The 20630-nt window shown below is 40.8% G+C and overlaps 1 protein-coding gene across 2 annotated transcripts in view; it reads right to left on the bottom strand.

The window, feature by feature from the left end:
* Positions 1–20630, bottom strand: part of LOC148055156 (junction-mediating and -regulatory protein-like) — a 92049-nt gene that overhangs the window by 38438 nt on the left and 32981 nt on the right. For both annotated transcript variants that reach the window (XR_015705877.1, XM_087762626.1), the window contains exons 3-4: positions 3702–3852; positions 1556–1725 (exon numbers count right to left, since the gene is read on the bottom strand). Coding sequence is in view for 1 of the 2 variants with exons in the window: in XM_087762626.1 (XP_087618752.1) it covers positions 1556–1725; positions 3702–3852 (321 nt within the window). In the remaining variant the exon portion in view is untranslated. The remainder of the gene's footprint in view (positions 1–1555; positions 1726–3701; positions 3853–20630) is intronic.

The raw sequence follows: 20630 nt of genomic DNA, 5'->3' as shown, positions 1-20630 counted from the left end.
AGTAAGGCCTTTGACACCGTCTCCCACAGCATTCTCCTGGAGAAATTGGCTGCTCATGGCTTTGACAGGCGTACTCTTTGCTGGGTAAAAAACTGGCTGGATGTCCGGGCCCAAAGAGTTGTGGTGAATGGAGTTAAATCCAGTTGGTGGCCGGTCACGAGTGGTGTTCCCCAGGGCTCAGTGTTGGGGCCGGTCCTGTTCAATATCTTCATTGATGATCTGGGTGAGGGGATCGAGTGCACCCTTGGTAAGTTTGCAGATGACACCAAGTTGGGTGGAAGTGTCGATCTGCTGGAGGGCAGGAAGGCCCTACAGAGGGACCTGGACAGGCTGGGTCGATGCCAATTGTATGAGGTTCAACAAGGCTACGTGCCAGGTCCTGCACTTGTGTCACAACAACCCAGTGCAACGCTACAGGCTTGGGCAAGAGTGGCTGGAAAGCTGCCTGGCAGAAAAGGACCTGGGGGTGTTGGTCGACAGCCGGCTGAATATGAGCCAGCAGTGTGCCCAGGTGGCCAAGAGGGCCAATAGCATCCTAGCTTGTATCAGGAATAGTGTGGCCAGCAGGACTAGGGAAGTGATGGTCCCTTTGTACTCAGTACTGGTGAGGCCGCACCTCGAGTACTGTGTTCAGTTTCGGCCTCCTCACTGCAAGAAAGACATTGAGGTGCTAGAGCGTGTCCAAAGAAGAGCAATGAAGCTGGTGAAGGGTGTAGAGAACAGATCATACGAGGAGCGGCTGAGGGAACTGGGGTGGTTTAGTCTGGAGAAAAGGAGGCTGAGGGGAGATCTTATCGCTCTCTACAACTACCTGAGGTGGGTGCAACCTCTCTTCTCCCAAGTAACAAGCAATAGGACGAGAGGAAATGGCCTCAAGTTACGCCAGGGCAGGTTTAGGTTGGATATTAGGAAAAACTTCTTCACTGAAAGGGTTATCAAGCATTGGAACAGGCTGCCCAGGGAAGTGGTTGAGTCCCCATCCCTGGAGGTATTTAAAAGACATGTAGATGTGGTGCTTAGGGACATGGTTTAGTGGTGGACTTGGCAGCAACTAGGTTAACGGTTGGACTTGATGATCTTAAAGGTCTTTTCCAACCTAAATGATTCTATGATTCTATGATATTTACTAATGCTCAGATACCTTCCATCTGGAATGTCAAAACTACTCCAAAAAGGTGATCATGCCTCTGAGAGCTAAAGTGTGGAGATTACCTAGCAGCAGATTTCTGTTCCTATCCCTTCTCTTCATTTTATTCATCTCAGTGGATAGCTGTAAACATTAACAGTCTTCCTGGTTGACTAACCAGGAAAAGGTGAACAGAAAACATATATAAGTGGCACAAAAACCACCACACCTATACTGCAACTCCATTTGCCTAATGTGATAGAATGTGGTAAAAGTTAAAATACAGACTTTTATTATTAAAAGCTGAAAAATAATGATTTTCAGGTCTGTTGGGTTTTGTTGGTTTTTTTCCCCCCAAGTACATCAACATTCTTCAAGGTTTGTTTTTTTCCTGCATGTTTTATTTTATTTATTGGTATGAAGAATTACCTCCTCCTTCAGTGCATGTTTCTTCTGCTCCAAACAGATTTCTTTAGCACGCATCAACTGCAAAGTCTCCTTAGAAACTGCATACTGAAGCTTTTCCATACGTTCCACTGCTGCTGCCCATGCTGCCTTACCAAATTTTTTCTGGTCTGCTCGCATTCGATCATACACAGCTAGAGAAGGAAAGAAAAAGCAGACAGCTTACCAGTCTACTCTTCAGATCACTAGTGATTCTACTGTAGAGACTATGCACACATTTGTATCCAAAAACATACAAAGTTCTCTTAGCAGAAAGTAGTCATTCTATGGAGTATTAACCTTCACATCCAAGATGTAAGTATTCTTAGGATTTGTGTAAATATGTAATTAGCTATTTGTTGATCATTTTATCATTATAATTCCAATTTTTGTTACCCACAGAGGAACCATTCTGAATACACAGTACTTTTACACTTGAACCACACATTCACAACTCTTGACTTAATAAAAATATCTGGTTAATATTACCATGAGGCCTTAAACTACATCCCAAATTTTCCCTGCTTCTGAAAGCCCCAATCATCAGCTACTGAAGTCTCCAGTTTCCCTTAGCAGTAGTCCCTTCCTTGATTCAGACTTTCTCTTCTTGAGCCCCAGACATCGTCTAAGCTGACACATATGAGATTTTCACCATTTTTAATATACAGAACAATCATATGATACTGTACACTTAGCTTTACAAAGCAAAAGCCATGAGAGTCACAGAACCAAAGTAGCATTCAGTCCCTAGGTGCTAGAGGATAGTACATGCTGTTGTTAGCTAATAAAAAATACCTTTTTGTTCTCATGTGTTTTTCCTCTGTCATCTGTTAATATTTTGGTATGTAAGACTACCCTGTGATCAGCAGGAGGCCAAAAAACCCGAAAACATAACAAAAAAGGCAAGCAAACTGTACACCAAAGGTCTATGGTTGTCAACAGTCTCCAGGCATTTAATTTCCCAGTGTTTTTCCCCATAATCCTGACTGCTGTACATAAACACCGCATGTAAACAAAATGAAAACCAAGTAACTGTAAATATACATTCTCTGTCAACTAATGGGGTATTTTACTTGCCTTTGTCATACTAGTAAAGGAACCAAATTGATTAAATACATTTAGAATTTGGTCTAATTAAATTCATTCCAACATGCTTGAACTGGTTTAGTCACTTTTTCAAAATAAGGTGGAGTTTCATGTTATCCTTAACTTGGGTCATCACTGAAAGGAATCATTTTGCAGTGACTGCTTCTCTTGAGACAGATCTAGCAGTCATGCAGGGAGATGACAGGAAACCTACCCATCAAAAAAGATTTTCTCCCAGGGGTACAGCTCATTTATCTGGTTGCACAATCACTATCACCAAGGCGAAGAAACAAACAGGAACCTGCACTCAGGCAGGGAAGAGAGTGGGACAAACTCTGTCAGTGGTAGCCCACAGTCAAACTAAAAGAGGTAACATGAAACCACATCCTCAGGTTTGTTTGCTCTAATAAACTGATTATTTAGGTTAAAATGGTACAAGGATGAGAGTGCAGATGAATATGCAATTCATATGACCTGGTTTAACTGCACCAACTCTTTAGTAAAACTGCCGCATTCTTCAAGTATAGAAATGCCAAGGTTACATCCATGAAGATTTCTGAACAACAGAGCACCTTTCACTGAGTATTAATCAACAACTCAGTTTAACTATTTAGAGCTATGAAAAAAATTACTGAAAGGCAGGGGAGACAGGAAAAGGAAATTAATTGAAAGGTTACTTACACACTTACTATGGTGGTCTGCCACATCCAGTATAGAAGACAGAATCCATCACGGACTCTATGACCCCTAAATCCTTTGCAAATGTACAGTGCAGCTAATACAATCACATTGAGAAGGTGGTTGTGAAACTATATTTTAAAATTTCTATTCTGCCTGCTTCTGATGATGTTCTGAAAAGGCTTATTTGTAAAAAATTCAAATAGACACAGAAGAAAAAACAAATGGGAATGGCGACTGCATTTTCCTCACGAAGGACTGATGAAAAAAATAAATCAATCACACAGTACGATACAGAACATGGTAAACATTAAATACACCTTTAAAGATTTGTTATTTGAAGTATAGGATAGTAGAAAATAGCTACCTTTCTGTGCTTTAGCTGTTATTTCAAAGTATTTAACTGTAAGATCTTGAATAGAAAGCACAGCCATGTGGGCTTTTCTCTGCCAATCAGCATCTTCTTTTTGCAGACTCTCAATTCTTCTGGGGCCTAGGTAGTCATTCTCTACCGAGATCTGAAAATAAATCAGTCCATAATCAACAACACAATTAATCGTTGCTATCTTGCCAACAGCAACCAGTTTTAGGGTAGTTAAGAAAGAAAAACATAAAGGAGAGAAAACTACCAGCAAATCACCATGGCTTCTATTCGACAGAAAAAACTCTTTGAAGTGCTCCTTTCTGTTGAAAAAGTACATCCACGGTTTAATTATTATTCTTACTGGAAGCACAACAAACTCAAATGTAAATTTGATCTGCTACTATCTTTTTGTTAAAAATCTTATTATCTTCAGATAACAAGCATGCTTCATCCAGGCCTTCTTCCAGCCTGAAATATTCACCTGGGAGGCAATTGTTCTCTACACTGCACTGGTGCAGCCCTACCTCGAGTACTGTGTGCAGTTTTGGGCACCTCAATATAAGGACATCAAACTATTAGAGTATGTCCAGAGGAGGGCGACCAAGATGGTGAAAGGTCTCAAGGGCAAGACTTATGAGGAGCAGCTGAGATCACTTGGCTTGTTCAGCTTGGAGAAGAGAGGGGTGACCTCATCACAGTCTACAACTTCCTCAAGGGGGGCAGCGGAGGGGGAGGTGCTGACCCCCTCTTTCCAGTGACCAGCGATAGGACACGTGGAAATGGAATGAAGCTGCATCAGGGGAAGTTCAGATTGGACATTAGGAAAAGGTTCTTCACTGAGAGGGTGGTCGGTCACTGGAACAGGCTCCCCAGGGAAGTGGTCATGGCATGAAGCCTGTCAGAGTTCAAGGAGCGTCTGGACGACGCTCTTAGTCATATGGTTTAGTGTTAGGTAGTCCTGCGTGGAGCAGGGAGTTGGACTCAATGATCCTCATGGGTCCCTTCCAACTTGAGATATTCTATGATTCCATTCTGAAGTAAATGAATGCTCTTTAGTCAGATTGAGGCTGGAAACTGGGGGATGTGCTGGGGTAGTGGGAAAGTTTAGTAGTTTCCTTTGTTATAGATGACTTTTAAACATATTTTCCTAGTGACTGGGAGTTCAAATATCTTTTCATTGCTAAGACCAAAGCAATTTTATTTTGAAAAGACAACTATCTGAAGCCAGTAAAAGAATTGGAGTTCCTTGTAAAAATTAATAAAAAAAAAGTTTTCTCTCCCAAAACTGAAAATTTTTTACACTTTTTAAAAGTTAAGGTATTAAGTAGTCCTACTGCAGACAACAGACTATATATCTAATAATTAAATATTTAAGCCTGCTCCTGCAACAGCAAAGCCTTAATTTTGAATATTTTTCATTTACATCAGTCAAGACGACACCTCACTAATATAAACAAAAACCCCCAAACCCAAAAGCGCCCATAATCTTCTATATCACCAGATATTTTAACCTGAAGTTCTAACACCTCAAATATTCATCTTGATTTCACAAAGCTTCAATCTGGTCTCAAAGAGCCATTCCACTCTATAGTTAAACTACAAACAGTAGATTTTTAAGTGAATGTTCAGGATCTACCTCTGCATATCCACTTAGTCCATCTCTTAGAGCGATGATTTTTAAAAGTAAAAATATATAGATGCCTTCTATGTAATTGCTCATTTCTTGAAAAATGTTTGAAGTAGTTTAATAAGGTATTTTAATCTACTTCTTATATATTTCCAAAACCCTTAGAAAGGCAACAGGGGAAAAAAAAAAAGTGAACAAATGATAAGTGAATAATAATTTTACTAGATAGGTTGTAACATGTAATTTGATGAAGCACATATGTACCATGATTTCCACAGGGAATGCTTATGAACGGACAGACAAAAATTTCCAAATAAACGTCAAACTGTATGCATGTACCAGTGAGTGATGACTGGTGAAGTTAATGCTTTCCATTTATGCAGAACTCTGAAACAGCAAGTTCCTTTGAGAAGCAGGATAAAAACAATACAGTTAAAAGTCTTCCTTTTCTATTCCTTGGTAAACATGAGGTAATTTGATACTGGAATTGACATGGGATCACTGAGTAATGTGAGTAGCATTCTTGTTAGCCATCATTTCTAAGAGAATAAGAAGCCTCAAAGTAACATTTCTTCATAAAATTTTGCCTGCCAAAACATTATTCACACACAGTGCAAGCTAGAGAGATTCATGAAAGCACAATACAATTGTATCTTTGTTCCCTAGAGCAAGTATTTACAAGTAACAAAAAAGTGAAGCATCTTTTCACTAACTGCAATCCCAAGTATGTCATCCATACAGTCATTCATGCTAAGGGTATTCATATGGCAAGGCACAGAAAACCCAAGAAGCCTTTGCTTGAGCAATACCCATACAAGTATGCATATTTATGTGCGACCTTAAGCAGATGATCACGGTCCTGCAAAGCTTTAGAAACTGAGGAAACAAGGAAGGAGATGGAGCTGTAAAGTGTTTGAGGATGAACCAGTTCAAGGTGGTACAGTTACTGATGAGTACCTTCCCTTTCCCCTTATTCATCTGTTCACATACACATTCACATTTAAAAGACACTGAGCAGCATACTCCACAAATGACTACTGTCTGGAAGGAGGTCCCCAAGTAGTTGCATGAACAAGAACAGACCAACATCATGCCTTGAGGCTGCAGCAATAGTGGCATGCTTAACAAAAGCCTGAATGGAGCCCCAGAAAGATACAAAGGACAGAAGTGTTTCCCTAGTGCTGCTTGAGCTGCCCTGCCCTGATGCTTAGCAGTCTTATAGCCTATACCTACACAGCTTGTTATCTAGCAAGACAGTCAAACTCTTAGAATTATTAACCATGAACATGAATAGATGAGGATTCTTCTTGAAGTGTCTTGTAGTACAAGCAAAAGACCAAAGCACATCTAATGTTCATGATATGCAAGGACAATACAGAGGGACACTTTGGCCTTTGCATTCTGCAGCTTGGATAAGGCACACGCACACACAATGTTAACTTCCTGACTCCGAAGCCATGAAATGATGAAGAAAGGAGCAGGCTCTCATTGTTTCAAAGGGAACATCCATTCAACAGGTGAAGACAGAATCTAAGTACCAGTGGGGAACAGTCTTTGACAGGTGAAAACCCCCAGCTGCTTCCTTAAGAAAGGTGGCTAGGTAGGAGCTGAGGGTGAACCTTAAACTGAAAACCTTGTTTCCTTCACATCTGACAAGTAGCCTAGGTTAATAGGAAAAGAACCTGGACCACTTGACCATTAAGAAATGCTTAGTCCTTACTGCTATTGTTTAGGATATCCATGACCGGAGACCAGAGTACACTGCTTGTCCCAACAACCATTTAACAGATATGCCAGCCAGAGGCAACTGAGGTTCAAGGTGACAAATTCAGAATGAGAAAGTTCAAGAATAAGGGACAAGAGTCCTGGAAATCAAGAGCTGCAAATGCTCAGAAGATCCAGGCTCCTGGGCTGATTTCTGAAGTAAGAGTCCTCAGCCACAGAGATCTTTGTCACTCTTTGAATAGTCTAGTTAAGTTCAGGATAACACACTGTGGCCACTTGCTGCCAGCAGAAGGCATCTCAGACCACTCATGGGGTAGTAGGTGAATGTAAATACTGACAATTACCAATCACTTGAGAGAAGAATTATCAGTTTTCAAGTGTTCAAGTGCAACCTACCTAGAAAATTATTATAATCTCTCAGTCATTAATGAAATTTATGCCTGTCATCCTTACAGGGCAGGACAGAATCACCAGAGAAAAACAGAGATGAACAAATGAGACATAGTGGTAAAATATACATGATCCCCCTTCCAAATGGCTGGCTGAGCATTATGTCCCTGTGTCTTCATTTAGACTATCCTTCCTTGACAGTGGATTCTGCTTAGCCCAGTACAGTGCCACTACAGCAAATATATATTAAATCATAATATTCAATTTAAATAATATAATTTGGGTATATTTATATAGGAGATATAAATTATTTAGAGTTGTATCTTATCATAGGAACTAGAAAGTAACCTGTGGAAAAAAATGGTAGTTTAATTGAGAGAAGACCACAGCTGCAATAAGGAGAAAAGTTGGGGAGGAAAGAGAGAGAACCCGCCTCTGAAGGTTGCAGCTTATGAAGAACATACAGCAGCTTGCCTCCTCACCTACACCACCTTCATGAAATGGAGGAAGAGACCACTCTTTCAAACCTACAGTTTATCCTAGCTGAGAATTTAAAGAGGAAAAGGGAAACACACATGGACCATTAAATAGTAACATGAACAGGCTCATGAGTTTTGAAGACTTTGTTTTCTATATTCTCTTCAGTAATTAATCACCTTTAATAAATATATCTGTGAAGACAATAACTCTCATTACAGAATTAAAGGAAGTTCTTATGTGCTTCTGCATTCCATTACAATCAGCAATGCATGCATAACATGTTTATGCTTCATTTTCCTCATTGCATACCTTTATGATGCCAGCATCTTTTATTTTTATACTCCATAAAAGAGCACAGGTCATTTCATACACTAAACAGAAACATATTATTAGAATGACTATTGTCCACGATCTGAATAAGAAAAGGCACCAGAGAACTTAAATGGACAGAGTGAGGAAAGAAAAACTAAGAAGTGCTGTCATCTAAATGATACTTCTTTTAAACATACGCATCTGCTTTCAAATCAGTAAAAAATTATTTTAGTTAAAAATTAAGAAACTCTTATATATTTGAAGTTTTTTCTAACCTAAAAGGCTTTTCTGTTCCCTAACACTGTCTCACTTTTTGATCTGGAAGTTCCTCATTTAGACGTGAATTTCTGGTGAAAGTGTGCTCTAACAGAAAAACATCTCCTCTCACAAAGAGATCACATAGTCAAATCTACAGTTTCCCTTCCAGCAATGATTTTCGCAAAAAGCCCAATCCAGCTAATTCTTCCTAAAAAAGACCCCTATATTCTTTTTGAGAAGAAACTAAGCCTCATGGTAAAATCGGCTGTCGTGGTTTAACCCCAGCCAGCAACTAAGCACCACACAGTTCCTTGCTCACTCCCCCTCCCCAGTGGGATGGGGGAGAGAATTGGAAGGGTGAAAGTCAGAAAATTCGTGGGTTGAGATAAGAACAGTTTAATAACTGAAACAAAATCAAGTAAAACAGTAGTAGTAGTAATAATAATAATATACAAAGCAAGTGATGCACAATGCAATTGCTCACCACCTGCTGGCTGATGACCAGCCAGTCCCCGAGCAGCAGTCCCCCCCTCCCGGCCAATTCCCCCCAGTTTATATACTGAGCATCACGTCATATGGTATGGAATAGCACCTTGGCCAGTGTGGGTCAGCTGTCCTGGATATGCCCCCTCCCAGCTTCTCACCGGCAGGGCATGAGAAGCTGAAAAGTCCTTGACTAGTGTAAGCCCTACTTAGCAACAACTAAAACATCAGGGTGTTATCAACATTATTCTCATCCTAAATCCAAAACACAGAACTATATAGGAGGAAAATGAACTCTATCCCAGCCAAAACCAGGACACTATCCACCCCTTATTCCATACCATCTATGTCATGCCCAGGTCCTATCCTTTCCAATACATTCCCATTAATCACCACCACTTTACCAGTCTTTTGATATATACACACAGATATCATTCCCTTAGTCCATGGGCCATCCCTCTAAAACGTTTGTTGAGTTCATTCAGTCCATGACTTTGGGCTCCATCCGTCATAACAGTCCTTCAGGGCAGGAGAGATGGTGTGTGGTGTTGGGTTGTTGCATGCTGAAGCCAGTTCTGGTTCCATCACCGCTGCACCTTGCTCGGTTTCCTCAAAGTTCATTCTTCATTAATCTGGGTGATTCTTACTGTAATACCATTGATATGGCATATAGCCACCATAGAAGTGATGACATCCAGTATCATATAGCAACTAACATTATACAATTCAGTTCATTGGCTATTCTCACCCAAAATCAAATCCCCTTGAGGTACACATCCTCCCGCATCACCCACCAAGTGCATCCAGGTCCTTGAGCAAAAGCAATCCCACGAATAGGTTTTCCTTTGCCTGAGGCAGGAGTAACCCAGGCTGTCTTCCCCGTCATATTTTTTAGGTGCACTATGGGGACTTTATCCCCACCTACGGTATGTAAAAGTCTTGATTGGGCAGGGCCAGCTCGACTGGCAGATCCCCTAGTGTTGACTAACCAGGTGGCCTTTGCTAAATGTGTATCCCAGTGTTTGAATGTCCCACCACCCATTGCACTAAGTGTAGTCTTTAACAGTCCATTGTATCGTTCAGTTTTCCCAGACGCTGGTGCATGATGTGATATACCCACTCAATGCCATGCTCTTTGGCCCAGGTGTCTATGAGGTTGTTTTGGAAATGAGTCCCATTATCTGACTAAATTCTTTCTGGGGTGCCATGTCGCCATTGGACTTGCTTTTCAAGGCCCAGGATAGTGTTCCGGGTGGTGGCATGGGGCACAGGATATATTTCCAGCCATCCGTAATTATACTTCAGCCATCGTCTTCCATACCAGAGAGGCTTGAACCGCTGGGTTTCCTTGATTGCAGTGCATGTTTCACATTCATGGATAACCTGTGCAATAGTGTCCATGGTCAGGTCCACCCCTCGATCACGAGCCCATTTGTATGTTGCATCTCTTCCTTGGTGTCCTGAGGTGTCATGGGCCCACTGAGCTAGAAATAATTCACCCTTATGTTGCCAGTTCAGATCCACCTGAGCCACTTTAATCTTAGCAGCCTGATCCACCTGCTGGTTGTTTTGATGTTCTTCAGTGGCCCAACTCTTGGGTACGTGAGCATCTATGTAACATACTTTTACAGCCAGGTTCTCTACCTGGGCAGCAATATCTTGCCACAATGCAGCAGCCCAGATGGGTTTGCCTCTGTGCTTCCAGTTGCTCTGCTTCCATTGCTGCAACCACCCGCATAAGGCATTTGCCACCATCCATGAGTCAGTATAGAGATAGAGCATTGGCCACTTCTCTCGTTCAGCAATATCCAAAGCCAGCTGGATGGCTTTCACCTCTGCAAATTGACTCAATGCACCTTCTCCTTCAGCAGTTTCAGAAACTTGTCATACAGGACTCCATAAAGCAGCCTTCCACCTCCGATGCTTCCCCACAAGACGACAGGACCCATCAGTGAACAGGGCATATTGCTTCTCATTTTCTGGCAGTTTATTATACAGTGGGGCCTCCTCAGCACGCGCCACCTCCTCCTCTGGCGATATTCCAAAATCTTTGACTTCTGGCCAGTCCATGATCACTTCCAAGATTCCTGGGCGACTGGGGTTTCCTATTCGAGCCCGTTGGGTGATCAGTGCGACCCACTTACTCCATGTAACATCAGTTGCATGATGTGTACAGGGGACCCTCCCTTTGAACATCCAGCCCAGCACCAGCAGTCGGGGTGCCAGGAGGAGCTGTGCTTCAGTACCAACCACTTCCAAAGCGGCTCGAACCCCTTCATATGCTGCCAATATCTCTTTTTCAGTTGGAGTATAGCCAGCCTTGGATCCTCTGTATCCCCGACTCCAAAGCCCTAGGGGTCGACCTCGAGTCTCCCCCGGTGCTTTCTGCCAGAGGCTCCAGGTAGGGCCATTCTCCCCAGCTGCAGTGTAGAGCACATTTTTTACATCTTGTCCTGCCCGGACTGGCCCAAGGGCTACTGCACGAACTATCTCCTGTTTAATTTGTTCAAAGGCTTGTCGTTGCTCAGGGCCCCCTTTGAAATCGTTCTTCTTCCGGGTCACTTGATAGAGAGGGCTTACGATCAGACTGTCATTTGGAATATGCATTCTCCAAAAACCCACAACGCCCAAGAAGGCCTGTGTTTCCTTTTTGCTAGTTGGTGGAGACATGGCTGTTATTTTATTGATCGCATCCATTGGGATCTGATGACACCCATCTTGCCATTTTATTCCTAAAAACTGGATCTCCTGTGCAGGTCCCTTGACCTTACTTTGTTTTATGGCAAAGCCGGCCTCCAGAAGGATTTGGACTATTTGCTTCCCTTTCTCAAAAACCTCTTCTGCTCTGTTGCCCCACATGATGATGTCATCAATGTATTGCAGGTGTTCCAGAGCCCCACCCTGTTCCAATGCAGTCTGGATCAGTCCATGGCAAATGGTGGGGCTGTGTTTCCACCCCTGGGGCAGTTGATACCAGGTGTACTGGAGGCCCCTCCAAGTCAAAGCAAACTGTGGCCTGCACTCTGCCACCAGAGGGATTGAGAAAAACGCATTCGCGATGTCAATGGTGGCATACCACTTGGCTGCCTTTGACTCCCGTTCGTATTGAAGTTCCAGCATGTCCGGCACAGCAGCGCTCAGCGGCAGCGTGACTTCATTCAGGCCCCGATAGCCTGCTGTTAGTCTCCACTCTCCATTAGACTTTCGCACTGGCCGTGTGGGACTGCTAAAGGGTGAGTGAGTCTTGCTGATCACTCCTTGGCTCTCCAGTCGACGAATCAACTTATGGATGGGAATCAGGGAGTCTTTGTTGGTGCAATATTGCCACCGGTGCACCATTGTGGTGGCGATTGGCACCTGTTGTTCTTTGACCCTCAGCAACCCCACAATAGAAGGGTCCTTCGAGAGACCGGGCAGGGTAGACATCTGTTTAATTTCCTCCATCTCCAAGGCAGCTATACCAAAAGCCCACCAGTACCCTTTTGGGTCTTTGAAATACCCTCTCCTGAGGTAGTCTATGCCAAGGAAGCACAGGGCCTCTGGGCCTGTCACAATGGGGTGCTTCTGCCACTCGTTCCCGGTTAGGCTCACTTCGGCCTCCAATACAGTCAGCTCTTGGGATCCCCCTGTCACTCCAGAAATACAGATGGGTTCTGCCCCTTTATAGCTTGATGGCATTAGGGTACACTGTGCACCGGTGTCCACTAGAGCCTTCTACTCCTGTGAGTCTGATGTGCCAGGCCATTGAATCCACACAGTCCAGTACACCCGGTTGTCCCTTTCCTCCACCTGGCTGGAGGCAGGGCCCCTCTAGTCCTGGTCATAGCATTCGTTACTCACTTCTTGTAAATGCAAATTAAAAATCCCTTTATTAAGATCGGAAACAAAATCAGCCCTTCTACTCTGTCTGGGGAACTGCTCACTGGAAACTGGAACAGCAATTTTCCTGGAAGAACCCTCTTGTGTTATTGTTTTTCCTTGTAACTCACATACTCGTGCCTCTAGGGTCGAGGTAGGTTTTCCATCCCACTTCCTCATGTTCTCTCCGTGGTCACACAGGAAAAACCACAGGGTGCCCCATGGTGTGTATCCACTATATCCTCTCTCTTGAGCAGAAGAACTCTGACTCCTAATAGCTGAGATACTGGTTTGTAAAGGTGGGGAATAGCACATATCCTCTTTGAATTGCTGGACCTTCCAGGACAGTTTCTCCACAGCCGAGACAAGGGAGGAAGAGAGACTTTCTTTGTATTCCCAGAGCTGGCTAGCCACTTCATCCAGCATTGGTGCCTCTTCATCTTTCCAGGTCATTATTGCCAATGAGTTTGCATATGATGATGGTGCGCTCCGTACAAACTTCTGCCACATGGGTCGTGTGCACTGGACTTCATCTGGATCTTTGAATAACTGCTTGTTATCTAGGTCATTATAAATCACTTCCAGCACAGCTAATTCCCTCAGGTACTGGATTCCTCTCTCCATGGTGGTCCCCTTGCCTGGGTGACATAGAACATCTTCCCTGAAGGGATACCTTTCCTTCACACCTGACAGGAGTCGCCTCCAGAGGCTGAGGACTTGTGCCCCTTTTCCAATCGCTTTGTCAATGCCCCCTTCCCTAGAAAGGGATCCCAGCTGCTTGGCTTCCCTACCCTCTAATTCCAGGCTACTGGCCCCGTTATCCCAGCATCGGAGCAGCCAGGTGACAATGTGCTCGCCTGGACTACGGCTGAAATCTTTTCACATGTCTCGCAGCTCACTCAAGGATAGGGATCGGGTGGTTTCCATCTCGTCTTCTTCCTCATCTCCTTGTGATGGCCCTGTGTTTTCATCATCCCTTTCTAAACGAGCTGACTTTTGCTTCCAAGATTTCTTCTTGTGTATAGGGGCGACTGATACTGGCACAGGTTGGTTCTCTGGTTCAGCTGCAGTGCCTGTCACTGGGGTTTGAGTAGCCACAGTATTCTTAAATAGTTGTTTAACCCTAAGCAAGACCTGACACACATTCAGGAGACATAGCAATAGGAACATGCATGTTCTCAAGAGCTATTGTAATTAGCCTGGAGAAGAGGGGGGAAGATGGAGGAAGGTGTCTCCCCTGTAGGCTGGCTCTCCGAGGAGAAAAAGTAAAAAGTGTAAGTATTAATAATTTCCGATAGATGGCTCTCGATGTACAGAGGTGATGGCAATGCTGAGTACAAATACAAGACTGATCTCATGACCAGTAATTATATCATACCATAAGCCAGTGTTACACAGTACAGCAAAGCAATAACCTTAATCCATCTCCCAGAGATGATAAACAGCACATAAATACTGATAAACATTACATATGGCAAGTGAGGTGTTACATAACACAACTCTGAGAACAAATAAAACAACTCTGAGAGCAAATAAATAAACATTGTGACCAGCGACTATTAAACTAATATAATGAATGCTTATCACGAATTTGTTTTAACACGCTCTGGTCAGATCTGTCATTATCTCAACCCTTTGAGCCCCACGTTGGGCACCAAGAAAAGGACTGTTGTCGTTTAACCCCAATCGGCAACTAAGCACCACACAGTCACTCGCTCACCCTCCCCTTACCCCAGTGGGTTGGGGGAGAGAAACGGAAAAAAAAGTAAAACCCATGGGTTGAGATAGAGACAGTTTAATAGGTCAGAAGAGGAAGAGAAAATAATAATAATGATAATGATAAAAGAATATACAAATCAAGTGATGAACAATGCAATCGCTCACCACCTGCTGACCGATGCCCAGCCCCATCCCCAAGCAGCAATCACTGCCCCCCAGCCAACTCCCCCCAGTTTATATACTGGGGATGATTTCATACGGTATGGAACAGCCCTTTGGCCAGTCTGGGTCAGCTGTCCTGGCTGTGCCCCCTCCCAGCTTCTTGTGCACCTGGCAGAGCATGGGAAGCTGAAAAGTCCTTGACTAGTGTAAGCACTACTTAGCAACAACTAAACCATCAGTGTGTTATCAACATTATTCTCATCCTAAATGCAAAACACAGCACTATACCAGCTACTAGGAAGAAAATTAACTCTATCCCAGCCAAAACCAGGACATTGGCCAAGATAAAATTATTTTGTGTGTGTGTGAAGATGAGACTCACTTTTGAAGACTTTCATGTTTTGCAAGCTTTATTTCAGATAATGCTTTGAAACTGAGGAAATTATGCCAGCTTTCACAAAAAGTGGTTGTTGGAAAGCACACGAGAAGAGGAAGAAATAGCAGAAGCCATTAACTTCAACACATCTTTTTCCATTGGCTATGTCTTCAAAGTAACTGAACATAAAAGAACACAGTTCTATACCATATGGATATATTTCCAAAAGAAAACCAATTAGTTCTTCAGAGGAAACAAACTGAAAGGAGGTCCCTAGTCTAGCCTGTGAGCAAGTGAGAATGAATTAGAGAGGCAAAACGCTTCTACTGGAGCACAGAAACATTCTTCTCTGGAAAAGTTCAGATTGTTGTTATGTTGAATTTTGAAGAGAGTAAAGTAAGTTTACTGTGAGGAAAAACCAAGATGTAACAACAGCAGATTGGTTAATTATAAGAAAAAAAGAAAAAGAAAAAAAAAAGTAAGTTGAGGAAGCACTACAGATGGCAGAGGCAATAGACAAAAAGGAAAACAGCTTCATACATAAAGGAGTGTTTCAGCTCAAACACTTAGCTACCTTCCTTCAACACATTCCAGGAGGCCAAACAACCAATTCCAACCACAGCCTGCTGGATATATTAGCAAGAACGCATGCATTTCAGCTTCATAATCCATTCAGGGACTTCTCAAAATTAGTCTTACAGGTTTTAATTTAACTGTGCTCCCAGCTGGTAACACAAACCCAGCACTATTTCCCAAAATATGTTATAATTCCATAAGTACAGCCTCAAATATATTAACTGAAAGCACTCAGCTGTAAAATGGACTTTACAGTTTTTCTGGTTTTATCCTAACAAATACCAACGTGGACTTTTAATGTTAATACATGCAAGCTAACTTAGATTGTATGGTCTAAAGTCCTTAACGTATCTGGAGCCTGGGACTAGCAATACAAACTACAGAGGTTTTGATTATCTAGATCAAGATATAGGAGAATGACATACACAGTTCAATAAAGATACAGACTGTAAAGGCAGTAATGAGCTAAAAAAGCAAACAAGATGTTAGGATATACAGAAAGAAGACTAAACAAGAATGTCATTGTACTGCAAAGTGCAGTGGTGAATGTTCTTTCCAGAACTATGGAGAATGCTGAAAAATTAGGAAGTATTCAGAAGAGAAAAATCATAGAAGATTAAGGTTATAGCAAGAGTAAGAGGAATGACTGGGATTATTCAACTGTTGTTTTTTTCCCAGACACACAGATGTGTATGTAAAGGAGCATTAAAACCACTAAGTTAAAGTATTTTATATTGGCAATTGACAGGATTAAGGCTAAATTGTGCACCCTGAGTTATGCCTTCCCTATTTATCCATGTGTATGTCATACAACCTTTATTTACATTTTATTTACATTTATTTACATTTCATTTACATTCTTTATTTACATTTCCTTGACTGAGCTCCAGGCTAAAAAAAGGTTCACCTTCAAAAGAAGGTTTTATTTTAAAAATATTTTTTTTTTTTTTTTTAAAAAAAGACATATTCTACTAGTTACTTGAAAACTTTGTTTAAGCAAGTGAGCTCGAGTGTTAAACAAAGTGGGCTTGAGTGTTTCAGGACATTATAGATTCCTTTTGTGGATGAAAAGGATTGGATGGATTTTTAAATCTTCAGTTAAAAAAACTTAATATATACAATAGACAAAGTGTTAAGCACATCCATCAAGAATTCATCAAAATATGGTTGACAATTTTTATATACAGATATACTGAAAAAAAAAAGGCAAATGATAAGGACACTTAAGTATTAGACAAGAAGAAATCTGAATAAACACATATAAACACCCAAGAATAGGGGTACTGTAATAACTGCAAATAAAACCCTACAAGATCCAGTATAAAGTCAGCAAAGATCATGAAAGCTTACAGAAAACTGTTTTTCAAGGCACTACTGAAAAAAGAGTACCAGATTTCAACATATTTACAGATTTAGGTAAACATGGACTTGTAAAATTTACAGTCTCATGATCAAGTTTTTCTGTCTTTAAGACCTTCATAAGCCACTTTCCTTGCCCTCCACAGCCTGCATAACATTACTTCAAAGTCTTTTCCTTCTTTCTTTCTCTCTCCTTCCCTATCACTAACACTGTGAAAGAAAAAAAAAACAACCAACCAAAAAAACCCATACATCTCCAGTTTTTGCCCTCCTTTACTTTTATCCTCATAGGGACACACAATTTAGTATCTTCTGCATGTTTAAAATCCTTTCAGTTTCATCAAGACGCCTTTTTGAATGTGATTCTGCATCTTTCCTCACTATTTCCCCCCATACCCTAATCTTAGGTCAGATCCAAAGCTGTCCTGGCCCTTGCTTCCAACTGTAATAATTAACACTTGGAGGGGGGGGGGAAAGACATAAGGTATGAATAGAGCGATTATCTCCCAAATTCTGTTACCTGAATGGCTTAAGGGCTTCCTGAGCTGATGGCTAATCTGAATCTTTGTTAATAGCCACTGATGGGTCTGTCTCTTTCTGGAATACATATATACTTATTTCCTTAACTTGCAGGCTGTTTTAAAGTACCACGAGTTTATTGAGGGGCCCCTATTTATTTTTTTTTTTTAGTATGAGAAAGACCAAAAGAAATAATTCAGTAATAATTCAGTATTTCCTTCACCATACCATTGGGGTTTTTTTAATAACTGAAAACCTTTCTTTCCTCTAAAAATACTGAAAGGCAAGCTATTTTCAGAGAACTTCCCAAGATAATTCTCATACCTTTTTCCTCAGGAGCAATAGCTAATTAAGTGCATACAAATGTGCATGTATACTTTTGGAGGTTGTCATCACCTTTCTGCACATGCATTAAATTTATTGACAATTTCACCTGCCATTTTGTTTGTTATCCAGCCCAGCCTTTTGTAAGGGAACTTCTCAAAAAAAAAAAAACCCCAAAAAATCCCCTCCCCAAAAACAAAAAAACACAAAACTTTTGGCATTCAAACATAATGAGATTTTTCTACAAGTCTTGTTAGTCAGTTTTACAGCTGAACATCCAGAGCAGTTTTGTACTCCATCCACCTTGCAGATAGGCAGATTTAAGTCATCAGATACATGCCACAGTTTTATAGTCAGCAATCTCATACCAAGAGTTCAGGTTCCTCACTGGCTCAGACTACCAGTCTGCCTTCCATCATATCGCCTGTTTAGAGCACTATTTTTTCAGAAAACCCATAAAATCCTGATTTTCAGTCAGCAAAACATTTTGGTATGAGTTCACATAAAGAAAAGCTATATAATAATTCTGCAGGATTTATAGTTAAGAATGTAAACAGAAACTGGCATACAGCCCTTCCTAAACAGACTGTGAGACTATAAAGACTATCACAGCATAATTCAGCATATTATACCAGTTCCTCAAACAAGAAAGCAACAGGTTCAACAAAGTTTATTACCTTCACTTGCAAATCTAGCCATTTTGCATAAACTTACCATTTATAATTAAATTACCAATTACCAATAAATTACCATTTATTCCCTACTCGACAGGTTTTTCAAAAGCCAAGTTTATCTATGATTTCAGATGATGTGAGGACACATCTTCAGCTACAGATATACCAAAAGAAACTTCAGAATGAAGTTGATCTGATCGCCATGCAAGTAATCTATACATTTTAAATCAGCACTGCTTTAGTGTCCTCCGATGCACCTTATGTAGCTTTGTTTTCATGTTTTTCACTGCAAGACCACCATGCACTCAAAAATATTATGAGACTAAAAAAACCAACCAAACAAAAAAACCCGCACAGTTCAAAAACCAGCTCACTAAGACATCAGTTATTCTAGAGCCAATGATAAAAACATGGATTTAGTAATACAGAACTCATCCATTTGATGTATGGGAGCAAGACTACAAATTAAGAGTATGAAGCATTGATGCCCACTCCCTTCCCAAAAACATCTTCAGTTGACTCTGAGATTTTTTGTTTTCCAAGTATTTCTCTTTAAGTATTTTTTAAGTAATTCTCTCTATTTTGCTAGCTATCCTCATCACTAAACTTATGTTCTCCTTTGAACCTGTTTCATACTTTGCGAAAACATTTTTTTAACCAAAAGTTAAAATGTTCAGTGCAACATAATTTATTTCAAAGTATTTCATTTTACACAAATTAGCTATAAGGTTCGCTACTGCACTTCACCACCAAGTATTAAACCAACAAATAAATCCATAGACTTTTGAGCCAGAGTTAGATTTTTAACTACACTAGTATCTGCTTAAAGGAGCTTGAAAGAGAAGCACAACATAGACTAATAAAGCATTCTACAATTTAAAAAAACCAAACTTGATGAATGATCAAGTTGTATGCTGCTCTATTCTCTTATTTCCAGTGCTAGACCTCAACATTAGTATATTTAAAGTCCTTAAAAACCCCTCACATTCAAGTGAATTAACATGTCAGTGAAGATAATAATTATGTATGCAATGAAACTAAGAGTGCTTTTAAATATATTTAATGTACAACTACATTTTAATGTTCTCATTTCCTGAAGATGAATTGAGAGGTAATGATGACTGTAGTCTCTCACCTGTATCAAGATATTATCAGTGCTCAGTTAAGCAAATCCAGTCCAACTCAGACCTTCAAGAATGCTTGTGTCAAACTTTTGCTGGCATCTACATGTAGGTTATAAAACAATTTATCTTACATTTTACCTATAGTCAAATACCAAGCACATTAAAAAAAAAAAAAAAGAAAAGAAAAAAGGAAGCCTCCCATTGATTTCACCTGGGGTTTGATCAAACACAGTGCCTACTCACCATGACTGTGAAGTACTGGTCCACAATTATAAGACCATAAAAATTCAAAATAAGAAGGTAGTTTCTTTCTCTCTGTGAAGGCCAGTGAATACAACTGTATATACATAAAAGGCTTTGGGTTTTTGCCCGTGAAGTTATTCTTCTGATAAATAACCAGATTTGGTAACCTGTATCAAAGACTACTTTATATCTTAGTCTTAAAGGGCTTAAGGCTTGATCCTATTAATCTGTCAGCAAGTTCTATAGCCAAATATCAATCACTAGAACTGGTCCCTCCCCTCCATAATTTCAGAAGAAGACTGCACTATATATGGAGGATCTGAAAAAAAAAAAAGATTTAAGTATCTGAAATCAAAGGCACCAGAGCACAGGTAGCTAACTTTGCTTCTTCCAAATTTCGGGAGAAGTATTTCACCTTCAAGTTTCCAGCTACTGATGCCTACTACTTCCCACTTTTCTGCTATGTCAATGTGTCTTCTTAACATACAAAAAAATTGCTACATTTTCACAGGAAAATGATCCATTTTGATAAATGAAAAATTTGTGGGTATAGATGTGAAGCATTTTTAAGATCAAAAATATTACAGCTTTTTTTAGTTCATTAGAAGTCTGATTTCTAGCAAAAAGAGCATCTTAAAATCCATTTAGAATTCAAATTGCTAGATAAAATAATCTATAAATATTGTTTGCGCTCTGATTTTAAGTTTATGCTTGTCTTCAGGA

The sequence above is a fragment of the Nipponia nippon genome, unplaced genomic scaffold (assembly GCF_047370975.1).
Source record: "Nipponia nippon isolate SJK-2023a ecotype South Korea unplaced genomic scaffold, ASM4737097v1 scaffold_26, whole genome shotgun sequence".
In the NCBI taxonomy this organism is placed as follows: Eukaryota; Metazoa; Chordata; class Aves; order Pelecaniformes; family Threskiornithidae; genus Nipponia; species Nipponia nippon.
The sequence above is the reverse complement of the archived record's forward strand: the minus strand, read 5'-3'. Positions and strand labels throughout refer to the sequence as shown.